At 36.6% G+C, this 16,749-nt stretch overlaps 1 protein-coding gene across 3 annotated transcripts in view; it reads right to left on the bottom strand.

Moving 5' to 3' along the window:
• Window positions 1-2,254: 2,254 nt before the first annotated feature.
• Window positions 2,255-16,749, bottom strand: part of OPRK1 (opioid receptor kappa 1) — a 33,526-nt gene continuing 19,031 nt past the window's right edge. For all 3 annotated transcript variants that reach the window (XM_045896558.3, XM_064588337.1, XM_064588338.1), the window contains exon 4: window positions 2,255-6,331. In XM_045896558.3, the coding sequence (XP_045752514.1) occupies window positions 5,799-6,331 (533 nt within the window). In that variant the 3' untranslated portion in view covers window positions 2,255-5,798. The remainder of the gene's footprint in view (window positions 6,332-16,749) is intronic.

Here is a 16,749-nt window from a genome sequence, read left to right as displayed (position 1 = left end):
AACTCAGGACATAGAAAACACTCAGTGTAACAATAAATATGAGGTTTTATAATTATTAGTACTAGCCATAGCAGCATTGTTAGTTTTAAATCAAAACTTAACTGATACTTATATACTGATACTTAAATCAAAACTTAACTGATACTTGGTAAATAACTTGTAGGCTTGAACAGCATATTTTTAGTGTAAATTTACAGTCGAGGCACAGTGTGACACAGAAATATCAATTTTTATTTATACTTTCAAGGATACAGAAAATCGACAACTTTGATGAAGTAGAGAGTCATCTGAGACTTCATGGGTGGTCCCTGGTCCCTTTTTCCCACATTTGACATGGAATCTCTTTCCCTAAATAACAGTTGAGGTTTCTGATGAAATTGTAAGCCACCACAAGGAGTGTTTACGTTATGAAACATACCCACTTCATGCCCTTCAAAACTATAAACTTATAGATTACTGGTTTATTACAAATAATCTTCTAGCCAGGGACATCCTGCTAAGGGCATTCTATAGATAAGGTCTCTTCTACCAGGCAAAAATCATTATTTATCAGAGGTCCAGTTGAGGATATTAGGCAGTTACGATCTTTGTTCCTGTCCCACCTGTAAAGAGGGCTCCTCCACAAGGGGAATGAATTGGTTGCAAACCAGCTATTTTAACTCTTTCCTCCTTAGTTTCATTAAAAATTGTTGAAAGTAACTACACTAGACCCTGTAGTTTGGTCTGTGTTTTACGAACACCTTTATAGCACAGCTCATAATTATCAATGTCTCATCCTCTGGTATAATTCCAAGACTATATTGTTCCTAATTGATTTGGCTTTCAACATATAGCCTTCCTCGACTATTTAAAACCCACAAAGTCACTTATGTTATTTACTAGTAGTTGCCATTTTAACTATCTTCATATGTAAGAATACTATTACTCTAACTTTTCTAGTAGTTACAGGTGCAGTGTATAGACATAGATAAAGCATTTTTAAAAGTATGTCTACCTAAATGGATAAACCTTTTAGAATAGGTTGTATCCACTAGGTTGTGCTCTCATTGCAATACATTGTAATTATTTCCTTAATTGCTTGTTTTTCTTAGACATAAGTATCCAAATTGTGTCTGTTTTGCTTATCTATGCAGAATCTGGCATAATTCCTGACACAAATATGATTGAACATCCTCTCAAGCAACAGTTATTGAAAAAATTAGTTATATTTGTTTTTTATTGTTATCAACTAGTTTCTACAAACCTCAAGACTATCTGTAGGAATGTACAGTGCAGCAAATTAATTACAGAGAGGAGAAGATATCATAATGCCTAAAATTTGCTGCATAGTTTTCTCTCCAGTCCAACTTATACTTGATATCCAATCCCAAATGAAACTGAGTTATCAATCAAATATAAAGTTTGTAACAAGAAATTTGCTGTTTTAAATGAAAATAGAACCTGCTAGTGTGTTCTCTCCAATTAGCAAGAGGAGTCCCTCTTTGACTTCCCTTCCCTAAGTTTGTTTCTGTTTACCAATATATATATATATATATATTGGTAAATATATATATATTTACCAAATATTTGTTTCTGTTTACCAATATATATATATATATATTTCTTTTGTCAAGATACCAGTTTTTAAATTACTCTCTATGTGTACAAATACCATGAGGCTTAGAAACAGGTAATTTATGGTGGTAATGTAGTTGTATTGGAAGAGGGGCAGGAGAGTGTGATTTCTTTATGTTTTTATTGATGGGAAAGTTTCATTTTGAATTTGAATATTTTCCATAATGAAAAAGTGGTTTTCCATAGGGAAGGCTGTGTGTAACATTGATTCTGGGATCTTGACAGCATAACTGTGGAAAGATGCGAATTTTCCTAAGTGATTGTAGGTTTTGGAATTTAGCATCATGGTTTAGATCCTTACATGTTTTGTTCCTTTCCATTAATTATCCACGACATTGTCATGGATTAAAAATCAAAGAGACTGGGCGCCTGGGTGGCTCAGTTGGTTAAGCGACTGCTTTCGGCTCAGGTCATGATCCTGGAGTCCCTGGATCGAGTCCCGCATCGGGCTCCCTGCTCGGCAGGGAGCCTGTTTCTCCCTCTGACCCTCCCCCCTCTCATGTGCTCTTTCTCTCTCATTCTGTCTCAAATAAATAAATAAAAATCTTAAAAAAAAAAGAGACTGTTTTTAGTTTTGAGAAACAGGTAACATTGTTCTTACTGAAGTACAGCATCATCAAAGCCATTAAATAATAAATGATTTACCACAGTAATTGACTGCTGTGTTTTGAGCAGGTGCAATTTTTATTTTATTGCAAGACAGACAATCTTATATACAATGCATAATTATCACCTTCCAAAAGTACAAGATATAAGTATATACAATAAAGAATATATGAGTATACTTTTGTTTCAGAGAAGAAAACTGCCTCAGGGCAAACAGGTTTATGTCCTTTTGGGATGGGATTTTCATATTTATCCTGAATCTTCCAAACAGTTCTTATTTAGAAAATAAATCTCATTGGATGGACCTACAGGCTTGTCATAGTTTTTTCCTTAAAAAGGTCTAATTTAAAGCCAGCCAATAAGGAATACCAATAAAATGTATTCCTCTTACTCTAGTTATTCATCTTATTACATCCCAATACTAGACAAAACATCTATAAATTGTCCAATAATGGTTCTACAGATTTAAGAACTTGTATTTCTCAGTAATACATCATAGAATGGAACCACTTTCTTAAGATTTATGTAAATATTCCTTGATTTTTTCAAAACTAACTTTCTAAACTGTGTTTCTTTTGTAGCATTATGCTTTGAGTTTTGACTTAAGCTCTTTGCATAGGGGATGACTTTAGATTCTTAAGAGTATTTCTGAGACACTAATGCCAGTCTCCTCCCAGTTAGAATTATGGGTTTTCACCCTCATTGCTGCCTCCTGCATGGCTGTTTCATTTCTCTGTATCTTTTTATGATCCCTCACTAGATCTTATCTTCCAGAAGTCACCAGGGTGGGAGGATGGAATATATGTAGAGTTGATCTTGAGGTTCAATACACACAGTTCTGGTCTCAAAGAGACACAGCAAACTGTGTGCCCTCCTTGCTGTGATGAGAGAGGAGGAATATCAAGACATGGGACACAAACATACATCATCTCATACACACATGTATGCATGTGCACACACAATCACACACATGTAAACACATTTACTCACACATGCATGCACACACATATACTCATGCAAACTAACATGCACAAACATGTATACTCACACGTGCATACATAAACAATCACACACATATATTCACACACACACACGCAGGCATGCACACCCACAATTCACACACAGAAAGACATATATTCACACTTTCACATGTGCATGCCCGCATGAGCACACACACATGCACACACAGACACACACTCACTTACTCGCACATGCATGCACACGTGTGTACACATACATACTTTTGACAAATGAATACTTTTGTGTAAGTGGTATTTTCTCTAACATATATGACTCACTTTTTCATTCCTAAAAGCAGTGCCCTAAAATGACAAAGCCACTCCCTCTTCCTCCAGTTTGGGGAAATTGGTGTCCACAATAATAGAGAACTTAGAATATCTCTCATGGGCACTCAGCTATTTCTCTCTCTCCATGGGCTGCAAACTTAGATAAAAAGACATGCAGGATAATCTGGCTAAAGTTCAGACTCCAATAATGGCAACAGATGCCATAAGGGTACATGGGGTGCTAAGTGAAAGAGAACCCATTACTATAATTACTATAATTTTATTCTGTAATTGTATATTTGTGCACTGCATAAGAATCCTTCAAGAAAATCTCCTGGGTCTTACTGTTCCATAAAGAGATTTGTATATTTCTCACATCAGTAGGGCTTGTTCCTGAAGTTACTCTCTGTATAAATATCCCTTCTATATGGTAGCCAAGATTTTTAACCAAGGGATGAATGCCAACCAATATTTAAGCTATTCCTATTTACATTTAGTTATAAGAATACAAGGACACCAAAGAAAATCACTGAAATTTTAGAAATGCTCAAAAGAGCACTTTGGGTTCATTCAGAAGAACTTTGCCTTTCTGCCTTAAGTCATGTTAGATGCCATGAAAATCTGGAATGTAGACAAACATCATCATAGTAAAATTCTGAAGCCACATATAAAGCTTTCAATGCAAGGTTTGTTTCCAAAAGGAACGAGTATATACACAAGACAGAAAGTACACAGTGAACAGAAATTAGAGATGTAATGATGTCTATGAGCATGTAGGTCTATAAATTTGATTTTCCCATTAAATTCCAGGGGGTGCTGCCTTGATAACATATAGGCTTAAAGAAGAGAAGAGACAGGGGTTATTTCTAAATTATCCCTTTCTTCTGCCAGGCAAATTACAGAAAAAGCCATTACCTCTGAAATCATAAGTTTCAGAGGAAAGATGAGGGAATTAATATATCATCTGGAAGTTTTAGCAAAATTATCCTAAATGTGCTACTCGTGGCATGATCCTCAGCTAGTATGCTCTTCACAGAACACAGCGCAAGGTATGTCCAAGCACCACGGGTGACATAATGTCCTTGTTCAGCCCACAATTAGGAACATTTCTACTTCCTGCCAAAAGCCACAAAATCCTAGCCCAAGATTAACATGAGCAAAACGCCCTCCCTCCACAGATAGAAAATTTGGTAACAGCTATATGTTCATGAAGAGATGCTGCATATAAATTAGATTCTGCCAAGTCAATAACCTGGGAATGAGTGAATATTTTGTGGTTGTTTAACACATGATTTAAGAGCACCACTGAAGGCCTAAATGGTGCTCAGGGGTCTGAAAGAGACTGCGTCTGACTGATTCCCAGAAAGAAATTCATGTTGCCACAAAATGTCTCCGCATCAACCGTCAATAACTCAGGCAATATTGTTAGTGTGTCCTCGGGAAAGTGCCTGACTGGAAGGCAAGCCCGGTCCTTATTTACACGTATACTATTATTTACAGATGAAATATATATACTTTCAGTGATATTTAAACCACTTTATATTTCTGACATCAGGACATGATTTATCATGAAATTATTTATCTGAATAGCATGCTGTGAAACAAACTGTGTCTTTTAAGAAATTAAACTATGTTGGAAATCACCTTTGGCATGTTTAAGTAACTTCATAAATATCAAGATAATTTCCTATTATACATGAACATCAGATACCTCAGGTGTGGGTCCAAGCCATACTTAAGTCAGAATCGTCACTATACGGCCACAGGAAATGTGTATCCATGTAGCATAAAGTGAGCTGGGCACATGCCCTGGAAATGGTTCTTGTTTTTATTCAGATTGTTGCTGTCAATGTAAAGCATCTGGATTGGACACCTACTATCCTCTGAAACCAAGAATTTTTCCTTGTCCTTTTTTTTAAACAGAGATTTTGGAACCACATTGCATGGAAAGGCCACAGCAGATGGGTCCTGGACTAAATCTAGGTAACCAGAAGAAAAAGGCTTATTTCTTTGTTCATCAAAGGAACTGGGAGTCAGCCTTGCTTCCCTGCCTTATAAAGGGGCTGTATTTGCTTACTTGAATCTTTTATACTCCATCCCTACAGCCTCGAGGCTTCCACTGACCTGGGTGGCTAACGCAGCCTGCATCTTACAATTTCAGACCATGAGATTTCTAGAAGTTTGTTAAAAATTCTACCTTCCATCTCAGACTTCAGTACTAATCTGAGTTAATCCGAGATCATTAAACTCTTCTCTTCCCGAAGAACTATAAGAAGACATCTCCATGACTAGTCATACTGGTTTATTTATCCCATCAACATCCCTCCCATAAGCAGGATCCTGAACTGTATTTCTGACCCTACTAGTACTCTGTCGCTCCATCCTCATCTTAATTGGAAAGCAGAAGTCTCTGAAACACCGCTTGAAGTTTTCATCAAGAAAGGCGTAGAGAATGGGGTTCAGGCTGCTGTTGGTGTAACCCAAAGCAATGCAGAAGTAATAGCTGGAAAGGGCAGCTGTGCTGTGAGAGGCATTCCCCAGAGCCTCCACAAGGATGAAAATGTGAATGGGGGTCCAACAGATGATAAAGACTGCCACCACTACCAGGACCAGCCTGGTGATCCGACGGAGGTTGCGATCTTTCTCTCGGGAGCCAGAAAGGAGTCGGACACTCTTCAAGCGCAGGATCATCAGAGTGTAGCAGATGATGATGATGAGGACAGGGATCACAAAGGCAAAGACGAAGACACAGATCTTCATGAAGAGGTCCCACCAGGAGTAATCATCATCTGGGAACTGCAAGGAGCACTCTATGACATCCACGTCTGGACAAGGTGAACAAAACAAACAAAAGCACAAAAAGAAAATATTTTCTTATTACTGTGGCTGCAGTATTCTAAAAGTGAGTTTTTTGGGTACAAAGGTCCAATTATGGTGAGATGATATTACCTGAAGTAGATCACCAAATTAGGAATGACTTCTATGTATATTAACCATCCTATCTGTGCTTAGATCAATGAAGCCAGAAAGTCACCATTTATTGGTAACATACGCAATTCTATGAAATACATATTACTAGCTAGCAATATGAATTATGTAGTTGTGGAAACCAGTTTAATGTGGATGACTTTTAGAAGAGCTAAATTGGTAATATAGCATAAGCCCTTACTTGCATTTCCATTCATTAACAATTCTCCCAGACCTAAGGCTCTGACAATAAAAGCTAGTATCTATTTGTAATAAATGACTAAATATTCCAAATCTAGCAAAAGCCAACTTGTCTGAAAACATCAAGTGATTTACAAGAAAGCATTAGGTGGGTCAGTAAAAATTTATACAAAGTGTGTTTAAATATGACCCTGGAGTTGTGACTTAATAGAATCAATTGATTAAGGGTGTTGTTGAAACATGAGTAAACTTTTGGAGAAGGAAGAGAAGGAGGAAGAAAAGAAAAAAAAAAACAGAACAAGGGAAGGTAGAAAAAGGAGGAAGAAAATCATCCTTATTAGCACCATCATCAAGGAAATTCATAAGTGAGACACATTTTTCATTTTTACCAACACTGACTATGTAACAGATAAAATAAATATTTTATTTGATTACTTGGAAAATTATATATTTGCCCTGCTTCTCTTTGCTGGATAGTATTCTCTTTGGAGTGACCTTCATAGTGGAAAGAGCAGAGACCAGAAAGAACAGAGACCCAATATAAGCACTTTTTTGATACTTTCCTTGGGGGCTCCTTTCCTCCCCAAACATCAACCAGTCCGCATTTTTTCCTCTTCCCTCTGAGAGGTCATTGAGCTCAGAGCAGGCAAAACTCTTTGTCCTAATCTGATCTTTCCTTACCAATAAAGTAATCATGAGCAATAATAAGAGCATAATTTTTATTATGATATTTTCTTCTGATATTGGGAAAATCTGCTTCAAAAATAGGACGAGTATTTTGTAGTGAAACAGCTCTATTTATATTTTCTAAAATATTTTTATGTGATCTTAATCAAATATCTCTTAGTAAAAACAAAATGTACCATCTTAGAATTTCAATTAGACATACTTACAATACAAAGAATATAATCATTTTGCCCAATTAATAAAGATGACTATCTTAGAAACCTATCTTTTATCAACTAGATACCGGATCAAAACTTTCATTAGTAAATGCAAACTTCCAGAATAACTCAGAATTTTTTTTAAAGATTTTTATTTATTTATTGAGAGAGATAGTGATAGAGAGAGAGCATGAGAGGGGGAGAGTCAGAGGGAGAAGCAGACTCCCCGCCGAGCAGGGAGCCCGATGCGGGACTCGACCCCGGGACTCCAGGATCATGACCTGAGCCGAAGGCAGTCGCTTAAACAACTGAGCCACCCAGGTGCCCCAAGAATTTTTGATTCTCTAAAAAAAATCATTGTTTAAAGTGCTATTACTATGAAGAGTATTAGAAACAAGCATCTTTTTAAATTTGTGCTTTTAGTGGGTTTTTTGTTTTTGTTTTTGTTTTGTTTTGTTTTTTTAAAGATTTTATTTATTCATTTGATAGAGAGAGACACAGTGAGAGAGGGAACACAAGCAGGGGGAGTGGGAGAGGGAGAAGCCCCCCGATGTGGGGCTCGATCCCAGGACCCTGGGATCATGACCTGAGCCGAAGGCAGATGCTTAATGGCGGAACCACCCAGGTGCCCCTGTGCTTTTAGTGTTTATGGGAATATTAACAGTTAAAATCATTTTTTTAAATCATCAACATTAATCATTGAAAAAAGTATTAACTTCTGACAGGTGCACATTGCGAAAAATCTGAATTTTAAAAATATACTAGTCTGGATTTGATTTGTCTATTGAATCTAGTCTCCTTGAAGGTAGGGAACACGTTTAGTTTTGTTTTGTCCTTTCCATGCTTAGCTTTTGTGTATTCCAACATTGTCTCTTTCTTGAGGTTGGCCTCAGCTTAAATGTCACACTATAGACATTTATACAGAGGCTGATCCATTTAAATAGTTCTCTCCCTTGCAACTTATATTCTCTCTATATATTATACTCAACTTATTTTTTAATCATTATATAATGACAGAAGCTAGACAGAAGCTCTTCTGTAATAATGTTACCTTTCTTGGCATTTTTCTCTCCATCCAGAATGCAAACTACCTTAGGGTGGATAACCAGCCTGCTTTATTCAATATATAATCCCTGCCACATAGGGTGGCAAGAACATAAGATGCTTAAGGAATACAAACCGTTAAATAAGAACATAAGGTGTTTAAGGAGTACAAATTGTTAAATAAGTGAATAAATGAATACCACATGGAAACCCTTGAAAATGGGGACTGATTACAGTAGTTATTATGGAAGAGCAATCTGCTGAGATAAGTAAGGCAACATAAGAGCTGATGTTTAATCAGCTTCCTCTTGAACAAATTGTCTTGCATGTTGTAAGAGCTCAATAAATATTTGCTGAATGGGTGAAATAATCAACTACAGCTACTTTTACAAGACTTTGGAAAACATTCAGTGATAGGGTTAGAAATATCCTCCAGAAATATCAGTGAAGCTAAGCTTATACCAACAAATAGAAAGGAGAGTACTGAGGCAATCATCAAGGAAATTCAAGTCCACATGCACCATTTTTATTAAATGTTCTTTTTCAGGAAAAAGAATGCATCTTTAACTTTAATGACACACATAGGTTGAAAGTGAAGGATAGAAAAAGATATTCCTTGCAAATGGAAACCAAAAGAGAGCAGAAGTAGCTGTCCTTACATCAGACAAAACTGGCTTCAACTTAGAAACTGTCATAAGAGACAAACAAAGTCATTATATAATGATAAAAGGACCAAGTCATCTAAAGGATGTAACAATTTTAAGTATATATATGCACCCAACATTGGAACAGCTAAATATATAAAGCGTATATTAACAGAACTGAAGGGAGACAGAAATAGCAATAATAGGGCACGTCTATATCCCACTTTCAACAATGGATAAATCATCCAGATATAAAATCAATTAGGAAACAGCAGACTTGAGCAACACTATAAATTAAATGGGGGGGGGATGGCGCCTGAGTGGCTCAGTAGATTAAGCATCTGACTCTTGGTTTGGCTCAGGTCATGATCACAAGGGTCATGAAATTGAGGCCTGTGTGAGTCTCTGCACTCAGTGTGGAGTCTGTTTGAGAGTCTTTTCTCCTCCCTCTCCTTCCCTTTCTGCTCCTCCCTACCTAAATAAATAAATAAATAAATAAATAAATAAATAAATAAATAAAATCTTTAAAAAAATAAAATGGACTTCACAGAGGGCGCCTGTGTGGCTCAGTCATTAAGCATCTGCCTTCGGCTCAGGTCATGATCCCAGGGTCCTGGGATCGAGTCCCACATTGGGCTCCCTGCTTGGCGGGAAGCCTGCTTCTCCCTCTCCCACTCCCCCTGCTTGTGTTCCTGCTCTCACTATCTCTCTCTCTGTCAAATAAATAAATAAAATCTTTTAAAAAAATGGACTTCACAGATATATACAAAACATTTCATTAAAGAGAAACAGAATGCACATTATTCTCAATTGCACATGAAATATTCTCCAGTATAGAACATATGTTATGCCACAAGACAAGACTTAACACATTTAAGAAGATCGAAATCATGTCAAGTATCTTTTCTTACCACATAAAAATAGGCATTAAACAGGAGGAAAATTGGAAAATTCACAAATCTGTAGAAATTAAATAATATACTCCTGAGCAACCAGTTGGTCAAAGAAGAAATGAAAGGAAAATTTAAAAATGCTTGAGATGAATAAAAATAGAAATAAAATATACCAAAATTATGGGATGTAGCAAAAGCTGTTATTGGAGGGAAGTTTATAGTGATAACCACCTACATTAAGAAAAAAGAAAGCTCTCAAATAAATAACCTAACTTTACAGATTAAGGAACTAGAAAAAGAAGAACAAACAAACCCCAAAGTTAGTAGAAGGAAGGAAATAAAGAACAGAGCAGAAATAAATGAAATAGAGCCGAGATGCCCTTTAATAGACGAATGGTTAAAGAAGATGTGGTCCATATATATACAATGGAATATTACTCAGCCACCAGAAAGGATGAATACCCAACTTTTATATCAACATGGATGGGACTGGTGGAGATTATGCTAAGTGAAATAAGTCAAGCAGAGAAAGTCAATTATCATATGGTTTCACTTATTTGTGGAACATAAGGCATAACATGGAGGACATTAGGAGAAGGAAGGGAAAAATAAAGGGGGGGAATCGGAGGGGGAGATGAGCCATAAGAGACTATGGACTCTGAGAAACAAACTGAGGGTATTAGAGGGGTGAGGGGTGGGGAGATGGGTTGGCCCAATGATGGGTATTAGGAGGGCACGTATTGCATGGAGAATGGGTGTTATACAAACACAATGAATCATGGAACACTACATCAAAAACTAATGATGCAGTTTTGATTTGAATTTCCCTAATGGCTAATGATGATGAACATTTTTTCATGTGTCCGTTAGCCATTTGTATGTCTTCTTCAGAGAAGTGTCTTTTCATCTCTTCTGCCCACTTTTTGACTTGATTATTTGTTTTTTGGGTGTTGAGTTTGAGAAGTTCTTTATAGATCTTGGATACCAGCCCTTTATCTGTAGTGTCATTTGCAAATATCTTCTGCCATTCTGTGGGTTGCCTCTTTGTTTTGTTGACTGTTTCCTTTGCTGTGCAGAAGCTGTTTATCTTGATGAAGTCCCAAAAGTTCATTTTTGCTTTTGTTTCACTAGCTTTTGGAGATGTATCTTGAAAGAAGTTGCTGTGGGCAATGTCCAAGAGGTTACTGCCTATGTTCTCCTCTAGGATTTTGATGGATTCCTGTCTCACGTTGAGGTCTTTCACCCACTTTGAGTTTATCTTTGTGAATGGTGTTAGAGAATGGTCAAGTTTCATTCTTCTGCATGTGGCTGTCCAATTTTCCCAGCACCATTTATTGAAGAGACTGTCTTTTTTCCATTGCATGTTTTTTCCTGCTTTGTCAAAGATTATTTGACCAGAGAGTTGAGGGTCCATATCTGGGTTCTCTATTATGTTCCATTGTTCTATATGTCTGTTTTTGTGCCAGTACCATGCTGTCTTGGTGATCACAGCTTTGTAATATAGCTTGAAATCAGGCAACGTGATGCCCCCAGCTTTGTTTTTCTTTTTCAACATTTCCTTGGTGATTCGGGGTCTTTTCTGATTCCATACAAATTTTGGGATTGTTCCAGCACTTTGAAAAATGTCATTGGAATTTTGATCGGGATGGCATTGAAGGTATAGATTGCACCAGTTAGAATGGCAAAAATGGACAGGGAAAGAAACAACAAATGTTGGAGAGGTTGTGGAGAAAGGGGAATCCTCTTACACTGTTGGTGGGAATGTAAGTTGGTACAGCCACTTTGGAAAACAGTGTGGAGATCCCTCAAAAAGTTAAAAATAGAGCTACCCTATGACCCAGCAATTACACTTCTGGGTATTTACCCCAAAGACACAGATGTAGTGAAAAGAAGGGCCATATGCACCCCAATGTTCATAGCTGCATGTCTGCAATAGCCAAGCTGTGGAAAGAGCCAAGATGCCCTTCAACAGATGAATGGATAAAGACGATGTGGTCCATATATACAATGGAATATTACTCAGCCATCAGAAAGGATGAATACCCAATTTTTACATCAACATGGATGGGACTGGAGGAGATTATGCTAAGTGAAATAAGTCAAGCAGAGAAAGTCAATTATCATATGGTTTCACATATTTGTGGAACATAAGGAATAGCATGGAGGACATTAGGAGAAGGAAGGGAAAAATGGTGGTGGGGGGGGATTGGAGGGAGAGATGAACCATGGGAGACTATGGACTCTGTGAAACAAACAGGGTTTTAGAGGGGAGTGGGGAGGGGGGATTGGTTAACCCAGTGATGGGTCTTAAGGAGGGCAAGTACTGCATGGAGCACTGGGTGTTATATGAAAACAATGGATCATGGATCACCACATCAAAAACTAATGATGTATTGTATGGTGACTAACATAACATAATAAAATTTAAAAAATTTAAAAAAATTAAAAATAAAAAAAGAAATATCATGATAGTACTCAGGTAATAAAATAATCATCCAAATAATCCAGAATGTGCTTATATTTTTAAAATAAAAGCAAAAATCACATAAGAGAAAAAAAAACTAATGATGTACTCTATGGTGACTAACATAACATAATAAAATAAAATTTTAAAAAAGAGAAATAAATGAAATAGAGACCAGAAAAATGGTAGAAAAAAACAGTTGCTTTTTGAAGTAAACAAAGTCAGACCCTTAGTTAGACAGGAAAAAAAGAGAAAAGACTAAATGAAAGAAAAGACATAATAACTGATAGCACAGGGTGCCTGGGTGGCTCAGATGATTAAGCGTCTGCCTTCCGCTCAGGTCATGATCCCAGGGTCCTGGGATCAAGTCCCGCATCGGGCTTCCCGCTCCTTGGGAGCCTGCTTCTCCCTCTGTTTCTCTCTGTCTCTCATGAATAAATAAATAAAATCTTTAAAAAAAATAAAAATAAAAAAATAACTGATAGCACAGAAATACAAAGGATCATAAGAGACTACTATAAACAATTACATGCCAACAAATTGGATAACCTAAAAGAAATGGATAAATTCCTAGAAACTTACAACCTACAAGACTGAATCATAAAGAAATAGAAAATCTGACAGACCAGTAACAAATAGATTGAGACTACATCAAAAACCTCTAACAAAGGAAAACCAAGTGCCAGGTGGTTTCACTGGTGAGTTCTATCAAGCATTTAAAAAGGATATTTAAACATCCATTTCAAACTTTTGCAAAAGTTGAAGAAGATAGTATACTTCCAAACTCATTTTACAAGGCTAGCATTACCCTGATACAAGGATACCACAATATCCCTGATGAACAGAGATGCAAAAGTCCTATAAAACACTAGCAAACCAAATTCAACAGCACATGAAAAGAATCATATATTATAATCAAGTGGGATTTATCCCTGGGATGCAAGTATGGCTCAACATACACAAATCAAATAATGTGATAGAATGAAAGATTAAAAGTCAAAAGATCATCTCAATAGATGCAGAAAAATATTTAACAAAATTCAACATTTATTCATGATTAAAACTCTCAACTATTAAGTATAGAAGGAATGTACCTCAACATAATAAAGGCCATATATGACAAGTCCACAGCTAGCATCCTACTCAATGGTGAAAGATTGAAAGCTTTTCCTCTAAGATCAGGAACAAAGCAAAGATGCTCACTCTCACTCACCACTTTTATTCAACATATTACTGGAAGTCCTAGCCAGAGCACTTAGGCAATAAAAGAAATAAAAGGCATCCAAATCAGAAAGAAAGATATAAAATTGTTTGGCGATGACACAATCTTATGTATAGAAAACCCTAAAGACTCCATTAAAACACTATTAGAAAAAACTAATTGCGCAAAGCTGCAGAATTCAAAATCAACATACAAAAATCAGTTGCATTTCTATACACTAACAATAAGCTATCTGAAAAAGAGATAAAACAATACCATTTGTTTTACCATCAAAAAGAATAAAACACTTAGAAATAAATCTGTAAATAAATATAAAATATCTGTATACTGATAACTAAAACATTGATGAAAGAAATTTAAGAAGATACAAATAAATAGAAAGATATCTTATGTTCATGGATCAGAAGAATTAATATTGTTAAAATGTTTATACTACACAAAACAATCTACAAATTCAGTGCAACCTCTAACAAAACCCTATGGCACTTTTCAATGTAATAGAAAAAAATCCTCAGAGGCACCTGGGTGACTCAGTCAGTTAAGTGTACAATTCTTGATTTTAGCTCAGGTCATGATCTCAGGGTTGTGAGATTGAGCCCCATGTCAGGCTCCGCACTGAGCATGGAGCCTGCTTCAGATTCTCTCTCCCTCTCCCTCTGCCTCTCCCCACCCCACACTCACTCACTCTCTCTCTCAAAACAAAACAAAACAAAAAGAAAGAAAAAACAATCCTCAAATTCATATGAAACCACAAAAGACCCTGAAGAGTCAAAGCAATCTTGAGCAAGAACAAAACTAGAGGTATCACACTTCCCAATTTCAAATTATATTACAAAGCTATAATAATCAAAACAGTCTGGTGCTGGCATAAAAAAAACAGACACATATTCCAATGGAATGGAATAGAAAGCCCAGAAATAAACCCACACATATACAGTCAAGTAATCTTCAATAAGGGTGCCATAAATAGAAAGTGGGGAAAGGACAGGCTCTTGAATAAATGGTGCTGGGAAAATGGGATATCCCCATACAAAAGAATGAAATTGGACCCTTATCTTACACCATACACAAAAACCAACTCAAAATGGATTAAAGACTTATGTAAATAAAGCCATAAAACTTCTAGAAGATAACATAAGGGAAAAACTTCTTGACACTGGTCTTGGCAATGATTTTTTTGTTGTTGTTGTTGTCTATGACACCAAAAGCACAAACAACAGAAACAAAAATAAAAAAGTGAGATTAGGGTGCCTGGGTGGCTCAGTTGGTTAAGCGACTGCCTTCGGCTCAGGTCATGATCCTGGAGTCCCGGGATCGAGTCCCGCATTGGGCTCCCTGCTCAGCAGGGAGTCTGCTTCTCCCTCTGACCCTCCCCCCTCTCATGTGCTCTCTCTCATTCTATCTCAAATAAATAAATAAAATCTTTAAAAAAAAAAGTGAGATTACATCAAATTAATTCAAACTAAAACAAAAACAAAAACAAAAATCCAAAACAAACTAAAAAGCACAGCAAAGGAAACAACAACATGAAAAGGCAACCTACAGAATGGAAGAAAATATTTGCAAATCATGTATCTGATAAGGGGTAATATCTAAAATATATAAGGAAATCATACAACTCAATAGCAGGAAAGCAAATAACCTGATTTAAAATGGGCAAAGAACCTAAATAGACATTTCTCCAAAGAAGACATACAAACTACCAACAGGATTATAAAAAGGTGCTCAACACCACTAATCATTGGAGGAGTGCCAATCAAAACCACAATGAGCTATCACTTCATACTTGTTAGGGTGACTATTATCAAAAATAAACAAAAACATAAGTGTTGGCAAGGATGTGGAGAAAAGGGAAGCTCTGTTGATGGAAACACAAATCGGTGCTGCCACTATGGAGAGCAATATGGAGGTTCCTCAAAAAGTTAAAAATAGAAATATCATATAATCCAGTAATTCCACTTCTTGGTATATATCCAAAGGAAATGAAATCAATATCTCAAAGATATCTGCACCCCCATGTTCACTGCAGCATTATTTACAATAGCCAAGATGTGGGAAAAAAACTAAATGTCCACCAATGGATGAACGGATAAAGAAAATGTGGTATATGGTGTGTATATATACACACACAATGGAATATTATTCAGTTTTTAAAAAGAAAGAAATCATGCCATTTGTGGCAACATGGAGAGACCTGGTGAACATTATGCTTAATGAAATAAGCCAGACACAGAAAGACAAATACTATATGATCTCCCTTATATATGGAATCTCATAGAAGCAGAGAGTAGAACTGTAGTTTCCAGGAGCTTGGGGCAGGAGGGATGGGAGGCAAAGGTCAAAGGGTACCATTACGCAAGTAAAAAAGTTCTGTAGATCTACCATGCCGCATAGGTTCTATAGCTATCGATGCTGTACTGCATACTCTAATATTCCCCTTGGTCATCCAAGAGTATTGACTTGTCACCCAGCACTCAAAAATGAGCGTACTAAATGGTTCAGAGACAACCTTTCAACACATAAACAAAATCTGCTTTAGAAAATAAAAGAAACAAAGAAAGAAGGGAGCTCTCTACAAGACTACTTTTTATCCCATTTCCCCCCTATTTGCTGCACAAATTAATCTCCTGACACTAGTGAATCCTTTCTTCATGGTGTCTGCACACATTCATCTACAGCAACTCCTTCCTGGAAAACCTACATTTATCTTCATTTCATCTTTCAAAAACTGAATTGAAATCCATTGCTTCTAGGATGTCATTTTTCTGACACTGATTAGAGGAGTGTAGTAGCTAAGCCTGCAAGTATGTCATGAAATATCAAAATCAGTTCTTCAATTGCCCTGGGTAAAATCCCCATCTTCTTTTATTACATGGCCCATTCTTCCAGTCCTCATGGCGTATATGCAGCCTTTCCTCTCGAAT

This window comes from Mirounga angustirostris, unplaced genomic scaffold (assembly GCF_029215605.1).
Source record: "Mirounga angustirostris isolate CCGP_5_RB_7025 unplaced genomic scaffold, mMirAng1.0.hap1 SCAF_4, whole genome shotgun sequence".
Taxonomy (NCBI): Eukaryota; Metazoa; Chordata; class Mammalia; order Carnivora; family Phocidae; genus Mirounga; species Mirounga angustirostris.
The sequence above is the reverse complement of the archived record's forward strand: the minus strand, read 5'-3'. Positions and strand labels throughout refer to the sequence as shown.